We start from the raw sequence: 13060 nt of genomic DNA on the forward strand, positions 1-13060 counted from the left end.
ACCTCAACCCCGCGCTCCACTGTGAGCGCAGTATCAGTAGAACATCTGTTAGTGGCAGAGAAAGTATCACACTGATTAGTTTAGACTTTGAACTTGCAGAGAATGAGACCAAATTCATACATCATTACTCAGGAATGGAGATTGCACACAACCTCCTTTGATAATAAGTCCTAGCTGACTTTTTTTTTTTTTTTTTAACTGTAAAAGCCCAGCAAATTTACAGGAAAACTACTGTTATGTTTAGTTACAAAGACATACAGTTACTACATAGATAAGCCCAGTTGATACAATGCCAAACATGGACTTAGTAAGATGCTGCACCTCCCCTTTGATCAAGAAACCGTTTGCTGGCTCATCTTTAGAAGTTTTCAAGAGGCGGGAGAGAGGTTTTGTTCCTGACTATCACAACCTTTTATTGTGTTATTTCAAAGCTGAGGTGTGTTTAACACAGGAAGCTGATATTTAGAGGTTTAAACGTGGAGTTAAAACTCTCATCGTCTCGGACTCTCTCTGAGACGTGTTTGGCTTGCAGCAGATGGTTGTGTCAGTTAATTCAGCAGCAGGAAAGATGTCCCTATTGCTTTTTAACCCATCACAACAATCACGATTAGTGTTATTACTATTATTATTATTATTATTATTATTATGTCATTACCTAATCATTATCCTTTCAACTTCTTATAACTTAGGCTGTATGTTAGTGGCTGCGGCTTTCATTTCTACTGGTCAAAATAACCAAAGCGATGACAATAAGGTTTGAAAACCGAAAGTTAAGCCAGATTTAAAAGTTTCTATTTGTGGGGAGCAGAGCGTTACAGCACCAGTCAGACAACTTGGATAATATCTTACCTTTTTAAACACCTTCTAGTGCTTTTGTGGAGCACGATAAGCCGAATCAATGTAAAAAGGTATTTGAGCGACATATCAGATCGAATGTTTTTGTGTGCACAAATGCAGACACACACATAGATACACAAAGAGGTGGCTTTAATGAGCTGTCAATCAGCGATTTAATGAATGTGCGATTGCTATGTGATAGACACTCACTATCTAACATATCTCTGTGCAGTTAACTCATACAGCAGGCGACTTGTATAACAAGTTGTACACCATCAATAAGGTAAGTGTCAACGACAACAAAAAGAGATAAATGATGCATAGTTTTTTCTGGCAGGGAGTAAATCCTGTAAACAACAACGTTAGCAGACAGAGACAGCATATAAATAATGTAGCCTATTTCACAACTACAGATATTTCAAGCTTAAATCATCAAAGAACTCCAAGGCACTTGCTTTTCAAATAAAGTTTATTCTCACAGCATGGTCAAGTTTAACCTTTAAAAAAAGTGTTTCGGCACACAACCCTTTATCAGGCAGTGAAATAGGGTTTATTAGAGTTCACTGGATCTTTTATAAAGGTGTTCCAGCAAGGACGTTGTGGAAAGCTTCCACTTAGAGTGAGAGGGGAAGATTCCACCTGTGAAGCCCCACCAATCTTCAAAACCTGGACACATGCAGGAGCCCAGAAAAATATCAATACCAAGCCCAAAACATTCATCATGCACACAGCAGCAGCAGCCACAGACAACGGGAATGCAAAGGCAAATAAGGTTTATTTAAAAAAAAGGAAATAGAAAAAGCAAAGGGCGGGTGGGGAACGGGAGTATTTAGTGGTCTGTGATTTATAAATCCAGAAATGTTCCCTTTGGTTCAGACTCGTGTCTGTCACCAGTTCATATGGAAAGAGGAATATGGTCGATCTTAAACGCTTGTAATGTAGATGGGTTACTATTGTAACTACTTGTAAGCTTGTTATAGGTTCGCTAAGGTTCAAATTTGATGTTTTTGGGGGGTTTTTTTAACTTTTTTTTTGTTTTTTTACAAAAACCTATTCTGTTACAAAATAATGGTATATGGAGATTACTTTGACACAGTTAAACATGTGGCAAACCAAAAACAAAACCCCCATGGAAACGCCCTTCCCAATGGCATAAGTTTATCCCCAGTACAGCTCCAGAAGGACAACGAAGTCACAGGCTTTGCTCCAGCCTCCAAACCCACATTAAAGATGCATATACGTCCTTAAGAAGGCCGATCCTGCAATTCACCAAAGCATGAAGAAGCAAGTTCTTGTCTGGTGTCAGACACAATCAGGCAACCCCAGAAGAAACCTGTCCATGTCTCAAAACAAATTGTTAGGTTGATGGTTCAAATGTTGCGTTGATGTATGTTTACATCTTCAGTTCAATTTTATTCATATATATTACTAAATCACAACAACGGCCACCTCAATGAGCTTTAAATTACAAGAAAAACTCTTTGTTCTCCAAAACTCATTTTAACAGGAAGAAACCTCCTGCAGTTCAGGGTGAGTGGAGGGAGACAGGACAAAAAATACTGTGAAAATCTCAAACATGTTATTTTGTGAGATTAACAGAATTTATCCACAAGCACAAAAAGTGTCAGAGCTTTTTAAAATTGTTTTTTTAAATAATTAAAATGTGAAAAAAAAGGAAAAAAAACTGACAAGTATTTTCAATTATTTTAACCCCAAGATCCTGACAGCACCTAAGCCCTGTGAAAACCTTTGAGTTTGCCTTTGTTTTCCTTTACAAAAGAGTCGGGTAGCCCCAGGGCTTTTATTACAATCTCACGTGATTTTCCTTGTCCTATCTGAAGAGGCGTTATCAGCATTTGGCAAATATCTGCCTCACATTTTTAACGTTTTGACAGCCACTTCAGCTGTGCCCCCACACTGTCACAGTACAGAATCTGTCTGACTGGATGGGAAACTTTTATTTCAATGCCAGATTTGCTTTAGGTGCTTTAAGTGAACTAAAGATGCACTAGCTCGTAAAAGAATATACTTCAGACCCGTCCCCGTTTACATGCTACAACTTGAAAACATGGTAAACAACAGATTAAAATGTGGACATCATAACGCTACAAGTGCTCATTAAATTATTTATCCTACGGTTGGATAAAACCTTCAATAACGGCACCAGGCTGCTAAGTTCAAACAACATGTCCCACAGCAGCCGTAGTGTAATTGTATTGTTTGTTTTTATTTTTAAGAGTCTGTGCAGCAGATATTACATACCATGTGATGAAATGCAGCAATTACAACTTTCAGCCAAAAAAAGAAAGTCTCATAAAAAAATAAATAACTTGGATTTTATTGAGATGATTTACAGCCTTTTGCTTTTAGACACTAGTCGGTAATTATCAAATGCAGAAGGAGTCCCCATATTTTCTCGGTTATGCCTTAGGAGCTTTAAATGCAGTCCTGACTTGCCTTCGCTTTGCATCCCTGCTTTCTTTCTGGCTAAAGTTACGTGCTGAGAAGTCTCTGGAGAGAAACAGAAGCACAGCTCACCTAAAACTGTCTGCCTGTTCGGAGCGAACAGGCTGAAAACACATTTTCTGGTATGTGAGTAGAGTCTGCCAAGTTAAGTTTTACACCTAAAAGAAAAAAAAAAAGAAGCTTGCCTTTAGCCCCAACAATAAAAAAGAAATGAAACAAGCTGGCTTGTTTCTTGTGTGTTACTTCCCTCTTATATTCCACAGGGACACCTAAGGGAATGAGGAAAAGACGAGGGGGTAACCAGCCTTGTTCTTGTAAAAGGCTGGGACAACCTGCTATGCTAGCCTTCTCTTTTGCTGTATGCAGCTGTGCCCTCCAGCAGTGGTCGGGGGATTTGTTAAGCCCTCTCCTCATGGTTAAGTTGATAGGTCACAGCACATTCCCGGCATTTTCTGTATGTTTGTTTTTCACCAGGAAGGCTCACAATGCAGCTACAAAGGGCCGTGTTTGTCTTTGATCAGCGTATCACACCTGAGTGGGTCTAGACATTGACTGAACAGCGAGAAAAGAAAAATCAGAGTTTGTTTTTTGACTTTTCAAACAGCTCTCATTAGCTTTTATTCCAACATCAAAGTGGGATTTTTTTTGGAATCCATCAATCTCTGCAACAAACAGCCCCAGAATCAAAATTTGACATTTTCTCAACAGCACATGCGGTCCTTATCATCCTTCCTCTTTACTGTTACTGACGTCTGATCGCCGTCTGGCCGGGTTCAGCAGACGCCACATGGTGCCGTCATGCTATGTAGGTTGAGCTCTGCAGGCTCCCGACCAGAAAGACTCAAAAGAAGCTGGTATGTGCCGACAGCGCTGACCAGACGCATCTCTGGAGTGAATTAGCATCACACATTTTACTTGAACGTGGAATTTTAAACACTGGCTGACTTAAAACAATCACAAAAGAAAAGGTGCTTCCACACAAGACAGTTCCACTCCTTATTATCCTGTGAATAAAATATCAGCTGAAATACTCTACTTATTAGCTTACATCTTCATAAAGGCATTAATGAGTGCAGTGGATGAGATGTAGTGGTGTTGACGCTGTGTCAGAAGATTTTAACAGAAGCAGCCGATGTTACACAATGAATCTATGCATGAAAGGGTGCACGGGTAAGTACAGCTCTGATGTCTGGAAACGTGTTGTGAATATATTCAGCTGCAAATGCAGAAGTCAAATATTAAGCACGAAGAATTCTGATCAAATAAAACAGCAAGAGTGATGAAAGGCTGTGTGGATGAACTGATGATTTCACCTTGGGCTCTGAATAACTTTGTACAGTGGGAAGGCTTTCGGCACAGCTCACTAACCTCACGCCTGCACACCCTTCAATACTCTGCAAGCAATTCACTTTGCACTTAGAAAACACTGCAGTAAAAGTGTTGTGGACACTGTGTTCTTGTGGAGGGAAAATTCATTATCTTTTGGAGGTTTAATTTACAGTATTTAGGGAGATAAAAGCCACCCGATGAGAACACGCTGCAATTATCCCACTTTCTGTCCTGAGCTGGTTTTTACCCCTTATGTGAAGCCCGTGCCTTTGGCAGGAATCAAGCACACCCACATACAGACAGGTGAACTGGCAGGAAAGAATTTACACCAGAAAGCTGATTGAGGCATAACGAAAGCCTTTTGGGGCAGAAGAATCCAGTGGACAGAGCGTGAAAATTGCAACGTGTCCTTGAAGTAAGGCATGCGGCTTGTTTGGTCAGCAGATCTCCCTGGCACCAGTGCCTGCCGCACAGCCATCCTTTCTATGCACATGCCATTTCTTCAGCAGCAAGGACACATACACTGAGTCACCGATAGCACCAAAGACACAATATCTGCCACACATCAAACAAAGGAAGCCATTCTGAACTTAAGGTGCAAAAAAAAAAAAAAGAACACACCTTTATATCTATTTGTATTTTAACAGTGAGCAGCGCTTCTTAGCAGACTACAGAGCTCAGTGGAAGCTATAGGCAGGATGGTGTCATAGCTGGAAGCTGGCACCATTGCACACAGCTATGTAGGTAGTGGAATTAGACAGGAAAAAAAAACCCCAAAACCCCCTAATGATCTTAGTGCACAGAGATGCGATATACAAGAGAGCACAAAAGCAGGACACTCAAGCTAACATAAAAACACAGGGAAACATACATTAGACTGTATGCAGCACATGCAGTAGCAGCCAGGTGAGCTGCCAGCATTTACCAAAGTAAGTATAGCACAGCCTCTACTTTATAATAATTAATGAGCCCTGACCAGTGCAAAGGTCCAATGATTTCGGCTCTTTAATTAACTTTTTTTGGTTTCGTAATCTGATATATACCCACAAGAAATGCTAGAAAGTCCTTGTGGAACCAAGGCTCATCAGTCATCTTAGTAATGCCTCCAGTCAGCTATCCGAGCTTTCTAAATGAATGGATGAATGGAGAAAGAACTATTCTTTGCATTGCCACTGTCACTGGGAAAGAAAAACCTATACAATTAAATATGATTACAAATATACTTAAAATAGCATTTTTGGATTAAAATAGGTGTTAGTCCACCCCATAACTTATGCATGCAAAACGTTAAACAATCCACAATCCACAGTGCACTGCAGATATAATCAAGGTCACTGCTTCATCATACCAGAGTGCTGAATACGACAAGTACACTTACATAATTCGTTGCAACAATAGCAAGCAGACATGCATGCCACACTACAGTTAAACCTTCATGAGCCTTAACTGTGCCCATGTGCCAATGCAACAACTAAATGGGCTCATTTGCTTCTCATTTCGGCTGCTGATTGGCACTTAATCTCTGATTAAGCGTAACGTTTCTATAAAACTGCAAAAAAAAAAAAAAAAAACACTCATCAATTTAGTTTTATGTTAATTAAAACAAGTCTACAGTCATTTGATCTTAATCGCAACATGCATTGGACGCTGCTGTATGTTGAGAGCTCCATACAGAAGATGGGTTTCACAGCGTGACCAAAATCAGCACTTTCTGCTATGAGTTTCAACCACAAGCAATAAAACACTGTTGAGACAGCACCGGTAAGTGTGTGTCATTTTATGGTTAAATCCATTACCAGAATCAAATGTCTCACTGAGATATTTGCTGAATGTGTTCAGAGACGGAGCGAGAAGCACTTGTGTGTTATCTGAGAACAAACTTTAAAATCCATCTAAGACAAAATCTGTCACAATCCTTCCACGGAGATGCAAAACAGCAGGGAATTTAAAAGAATGGTAAAACGTCACAATATTAACATGTATTAAAATTGTACCGACTGTTATTAATAAACATCAGTTGCACTTACAGAAACTGAAAGCATTATAACTAACACAGAGTGACACCAAGATTACAGAGCTGTTGAAAATGTAACAATGTACACTCATCCACAGCTGAAAAAACAAGTGGAGGAAAAGGTCATATTTTAGATATTACATTCACACACTACATCTATTAAATATTCAGAACTCCCATAAAAGACAAGAGTCAGGATGTTGAGGCGTATTTAAAAAAAAAAAAAAAAAAAAAAAGGACCTACAGTAGAGAGGAACAAAGCAGACTGGTATGACAATAGCTGCTTCTGCGGATCATTGCTGGTTTAAATGAAAAACACAGCTATGTGGTTTTGCATCCCATAAATAGAAAGGACCACCTCGACAAAGCATTCAGAGACACAAGCCGAGAGCAAACAGACTGGCATAAGCAGGGGGGTCTGTACATAAGAGCAGCGGGAGAATCCGAAGCTCTGCTGTGCTCTGAGGCACACCCGTGAAATATTTATGACCCACCACGTTCCACGCTCCACCACAGCAGGGGCACAGCTAAAGCAAAGCTGCCTCTCCATCCGCGAGCTGGACTTTGGAGCAGCTACCGCAACCTGCTAGATCACTCCAAAGCTCAACATTTTTCTCCTTTGGATCCTATTACAGAGCAAACTGGGAACCGTGTACAAAGCCCTCTAATCGCCCCAAATCCTACATGTTCTCGAAGCTCTTAGCATACAGCGTGATCCCATATTTATCTGATGTTTGGTTCTGCTCAACAATAGGCTGAACTCCATGTTTCTTTCTTCATGAGTCGGGCGGCGGGACCACAAGTGACCACAGTAAGCCGTGACTCAGGAGAATTAAGTGGGCTCACCCCTCAGTGAGTGGTCTTTCGTTAACAAAACCTCAGAGCCAGCTCACAGGGGTTTCCTGTACACTCATACTTTCCAAAGAGGTTCTGTTTTACAAAAGCGCTGGCCACCAAAGCTACTCACTCTCCACACCAAGTATCCAGGCTTTTGACCACGATCGATTCAGACGCCTCATGGTATGCTACTGTAGAGCTGCCCAATTATGGCAAAAAATAAAAAATGCTCGTCGCAATTATATTGCTCCATATTGGGATCACGGTTACTGCGATTTTGCTCCTTACTGGACTTCTCGTCCTGTCTCGTTGTCTCAAGCTAAATTAAACCTACCACAGCCAGTAGGGGAGATAGTTTGAGGGGGTGTTTAGAGAAAGATGAAACCGCTGCAAAAAAAAAAATGCAGAAAATAATTGTTTTATCTCATTTTTAGCGTTTCATAAATTCCGGAAGCCATAACTGTAATCCATCCGTCCATTTCCTTAACCACTTATCCGAGTGAGAGTTGCAGACGGAGGCTGGAGCCCGTCCCAACTGACCAACTCTCAGCTAGTTTCCTTCTAACATGTATCTCAGTGTAGTTACAATGTGTGCTTTTGATGGCTACAATCCTCGGGGAAATTGGAAAAATCTCTCACAACAGCAACTTTCGGTGGCTCGTTTTGTTCTCCATCGCAGACACATTTGTTTAGTCTCTGTCCTCTCTGGCAGTTTCCACTCTGTCAAGTGCTGTAATGCGGTCTTGCCATTACTGTTTAGGGAGAATTTACTGCTGCTTGTTTTGACGCAGTGCATCCCCGCTCTGCAGCACAAGTGGCCGAATTGTCAGGTAAAAATGAGACTGTAGAGATGCAAAATTGAAATTGATTAATTGTGCAGCCTTTCATTAAGGCATATTTTGAGGGAGGGAATGGTGACAAAGTAAAGGTTTTTATCCATTAGCAGCGATTAGATGCAAACAACTCGTCATTACACCAGCAAGCCTTTGCTTGTGCCATTGGTTGACAGGCAAGTGTGAGCTTAATCGTCACCATCTCATTACTTCTTTACTACTTGACAGGGCAGTGCCTGATCACCTCTTTACCTGCGAGACTAAAGTTTCCTCTTATCTAAATGACTGGATAAATCGTTAATCTTTAATGATCTTCAGGGGTAATTGGGTCAGGACAGCGACTGAAACTAGAATATAGGTAAAAAAGTAGAACAAATTAAAAGAAAACCATGGCTTGCTGAACTGTGATAAGCACTTTTTTAAAATTGTGTTTGCAGAAAGCATTAGCCACACTTGTGCTGCTGGATCTTCCAAACACCTCAAAACTTCTACAAAGGTTTCAATGAGTCTAAACACTTATAAAAGAAGCAAGACGACATTTAAACTACCAGCAAAACTTGCCACGCACGTCTGTAAATGTTTACTGAAAGGGAGCAGGCAAGGAAAGCACAATGACCAACCAAGAGTTTGGCAGTTTCCCAGCAAACACCAGCAAGCACTGGACTAAAAAAGACTTCGTAATCAGAGGGTTTAGAGAGCAAAGAGAGGAGGAGGGCAGAAAAGCAGGGAATGATAGAGTGACCCTATGAATTACTCAGCAGACACGTCTTTCTCCCTCTTTCCTCCCTGCAGGAGATAATGGGGATCATTCGTCTTCTTGCCCTCCTTTAAGCCCCATCTCTTGGCCACTAATCTGCATCCAGGTCAGCAGAGAAACAACACAGGTCCGTTTTAATGATGTGTAGAATTTGGTGGGAGGAGAAGCAGCACTTTTGAAAAAGCTACGTGTCTCACAAAGCCAGCCTACATAAAGACTGGAGGCCGAAAACAAAACACAGTTTCTCAATCAGCTTCGTACTGCAAGTTTGATGAAAGTTGGAAAGTCTGATGACACCACACTTATCTCTAGAGCCGTTTTCACACACGCAATGAAGCCTGAAATTTTCAGAGAACACATTAGCTGAACTTCTCTCGCTGCTACAAATTCTGTGATAGGCAAAAGAGCCCACATGAGAAAGGAAGGGGTAAGCGTTCTGTTATATAGACAGCAAGCGTGTGGACGCCGTGTATGATGCCTCCCCTGCACTCTAACCGGGCAGCTCCCTCAAAAACACGTCAAGATCAGACTATTTCCTGCTGTTGCCACACTTGGGATAGAACAACTGTGGAAAATATCCAGATGTGACTCCCGTGTATCTGTCTGAGGTCTACAAGAGCAGAAATAGCAGCAACCAGTATGGATCTGGCTTTAAAGCACCAACATCTGGCTACCAGTAGCTATATTGCTGGAGATGCTTTAAGCTTTGAATGTCACTGGTTTAGTCATGAATTTCATGGAGGAATGCTAAGAATCGCACTTTTACTGACTTTAAACCACTTTCACATTTTATCCAGAGTTTAAGTAAGTCAGTGTGCTCACTTATCCTGCTCCAGCGGAGAAGCCTCAAGTCTGCACTGCAGAGCATTTTCCAATTATTAAAAAATATGGGCCTTTTGAATAAGGAAACATCGCTGAAGTACGCTGCATATTCGCAATATTAAAAGGGACAGAGAAAGAGTTACTTAGGCGACATTTTCCATGAAAAACAAAATCGGCTGAGGACACCAGCAGAGTGAAATCAAGCATTTCTGAACACGTACTCACTGTGATCCAAATACAAGATTTGAAAATACGAGAATCAATGCATCTCTGGAGAAAACAGTTTTTATTATAAGCCCAATCAGAGTGCACAGATTGTTTATTTCACACATCAGCAGGCCTAAGATGCTGACACTGGAATATCATCTCATGCTATCCAAACAGCTAGCTGCAGACAAACTGCTTAAGAAAACATACATGACGCATCTATTCAGCTTCATGAATTATACAATGCTAGTGCTCCCTCTCCCTCACAAGGACACACACAACTGTTGGCACTCTCGTGCATGGTAAAAAAACAAAACAAAACATCAAGATGCGTCTCGCCAACAGACATAGACGTGCCTCATGTGAAGTCTCAGAGAGAAGAGCTCAATGAACAGGATAGAAAACCTGTGCGACTCTCAAGTTCTCATCTACTTCTCATAAAATGAGTCATTTACTGAGCCCTGGGCCAGGATGGCAGAGGGGAGGTGACTGAGGAGCAACATCACAAGGTGAAAAGTTCACAGCAGCACACAGGGATATGCAGAGAGAAGGGGAAAATAAATGACATTCCCTTTTCTTTGATGTGAGAGAAAATAGAGAAAATACAGAGGTGAGGAGAGAAAGTGAGAACGAGCGGGTGGGGGGAGCGGGAGAGACAACAGCGTGTATCAGTGGAAGAGAAGCTAGAGGAGATAGAGCTATCAGAGCTTCAACATGGCAGGATGTGACATTTGGAGAGCAGGAAGAGGAAACTGGACAGATATAGATTAGTTTGGTGGCTGCTCCTGAAAACATGTCTATCCCATTAGAGGGTTTGGGTCGCAGTTAATGTGCTTATCAAAGCATGCACCTCGGGTGTACTCCTGAACCCGGCGTGATGCTGCTGCACGACACACAGGAAGAGAAGACTCAGTCCAGATTTTGACTTTTGACTTTCTGATCAGTGGGTTTTCTTTTACTTCACGCTATTTTTTTTTTTCACGTTTGTAGAGTAAAAATCTTCTCCAGAGTTGATGGGAAAAGAGGTCCCACCCTGGGGTCAAATTCCAAATCTAATCAGACTTGAAGTAGGTCATTAATTAGTCAGACTTTGCTGCAGCTCGGCTAATTTCGCCACGTGAGAAATAAAGAAGTGGAGTTCAACAATGAGTCTCATTGAATTAACAGGAAACAATGGAAACTGTTGGTGAGAACAAGAGTCTTTTTCATCAAAAGCACTGCACATGAATATAAGCCCATCTTTATTTACTCAGTGCCGAGCTACGTGCCAATGCTTCAGTGTAATGATCACCAAATATGAGGAAGTTTAGGAGCTGTTTACAGAAAATATCAAGCGAATTTCAAGCTGCAACATTTAAAATTTCTTTAACTCGCTTCACTAGTAGTGAAATTAAATTTTTATGGACATAACCGCCAATAAAAACTCATTACTACCTTCTTATCGGAGACTATTATAACTGTTACAGTCTGTGCTGCAGAAACCTTAACTTTTATAAGTATGTGCAAGCAACCAACAAAGAACGAAAACCATCATGATTGGTCTAAAAGATTAAAAAACAAAAAAGATTAATAAAAAAATCACCTAAAAGTAAAATATAAAACCAAAATAATTGAGCAAATGATGAGATTTCAGCTTGTTCTAACTTTTTCTTTGCTTGGGTTTATAATTCAGAACTAATATAGCGTCAAACAGAAGACACGCCTACAAGTGCGACTTAAGCACAGTAATAAAACAAACAAGCAAATGAACAAGGAGCAATATCCACAAAACAAAATCACCCACATGCTTACTTTTCCCCTTCATTACACTTATTGGCACATATTTGAATAAATTGGCCGGCTTGTTAGGGTCAGGGTGTTAAGTGAGGCCTCTGACTTTGTAACTTACTTTTTCTACACCTTTTCAAATCTTTCCTCAGACCCTTTGGTGTTATGCTCTCGCATATCAGTATCATGGGTGTGTCGGTGCATCTGTTAGGACAGAGCCACCCGATCAAATACTTGGAGTCGTAACTGTGTGGTATTTAAAAACTTCGGCACTGCCTTCATTATTAGGGAAACAAAACGCTGTCCGGTCTGGTTTAATGTGACCCGTCCCTGAGCAGTAGTCACCAGCCAAACTAAGGCAGAAGTTCAGTTTGATGCAAGATTCCTTGGATTGTTTTTTTCTGGTGATGCTGGCATATTTTCAAACACGAGTACAAAACCCAGATAAAAGGGCGGTGGTTCTGATTGCTGTCACACGCGTGGATAATGCGTAAAGCGCGCTCCGGGCCACTCGCTGTGCTAGTTTGTGTACATGTTGTTGGCAACTTACCCTCCGACAGCTCCAGTTCCAGCTCCGCCAGCTTCTCCCGGACCTCAGCAGGCAGGGTCATAGCGAGAGCCGGCGTGGGCTCTAACATCATCGTCAGCAGCCCGGTGGAGCTCCTCTCAGCCATGGTGGTCCAGCACGAAGGGCGAACGGATCCACTGGTGCCCGGTGAGGAGAGGACAATGCGACCAAGCCCAGAAGATTATCAATGAAACAACAACAGCCCCTCCTCACCTCACTTGGTTCAGGCTCAGAGCAAATAGGGTGTTGGTGCCTCCTCTCCCGTGTGGCTGCAACGTCGCACAGATGTGTGAGAAATGTCTCCAAACGTCATGACACGGCTAGCTGCGGGGCTAGCAGACACACCTGGATCCGTGTTTCCATGTAGGGTGTTGGGACAGGGCCTTGCCAGCGTCTCCCAGCCTCTAGTCTGTCCCTCCTCGGCACTGTCGGCGGCTGCCTGTCCTCAACTGTGGAGGGAACTCATTCAACTCCTCGCTCGCTTCCCACGGCGCAGTCGCCATTGCATCATAGCAACAGCAGCCCCAACCGTGCGCGTTCACGAGGCCCCCACTCGTGCGCTTGCACGGTGCATGTTTGTGCGCCGCCTGCTCCTCCGCGTACAGCTCGCCTGCCTCCTGCTG

At 42.0% G+C, this 13060-nt stretch overlaps 1 protein-coding gene across 6 annotated transcripts in view; it reads right to left on the reverse strand.

Moving 5' to 3' along the window:
* dip2a (disco-interacting protein 2 homolog A) overlaps window positions 1–12997 on the reverse strand; it is an 89641-nt gene extending 76644 nt beyond the window's left edge. For 3 of the 6 annotated variants that reach the window (XM_042219169.1, XM_042219167.1, XM_042219166.1), the window contains exon 1: window positions 12420–12997. In XM_042219169.1, coding sequence (XP_042075103.1) covers window positions 12420–12543 — 124 coding nt within the window. In that variant the 5' untranslated portion in view covers window positions 12544–12997. The remainder of the gene's footprint in view (window positions 1–12419) is intronic. The other 3 variants (XM_005918315.3, XM_042219168.1, XM_005918313.3) reach the window with 1 other exon arrangement.
* Window positions 12998–13060: the final 63 nt, after the last annotated feature.

This window comes from Haplochromis burtoni, unplaced genomic scaffold, assembly GCF_018398535.1.
Source record: "Haplochromis burtoni strain Fernald_Lab_line unplaced genomic scaffold, NCSU_Asbu1 Contig_29, whole genome shotgun sequence".
Taxonomy (NCBI): Eukaryota; Metazoa; Chordata; class Actinopteri; order Cichliformes; family Cichlidae; genus Haplochromis; species Haplochromis burtoni.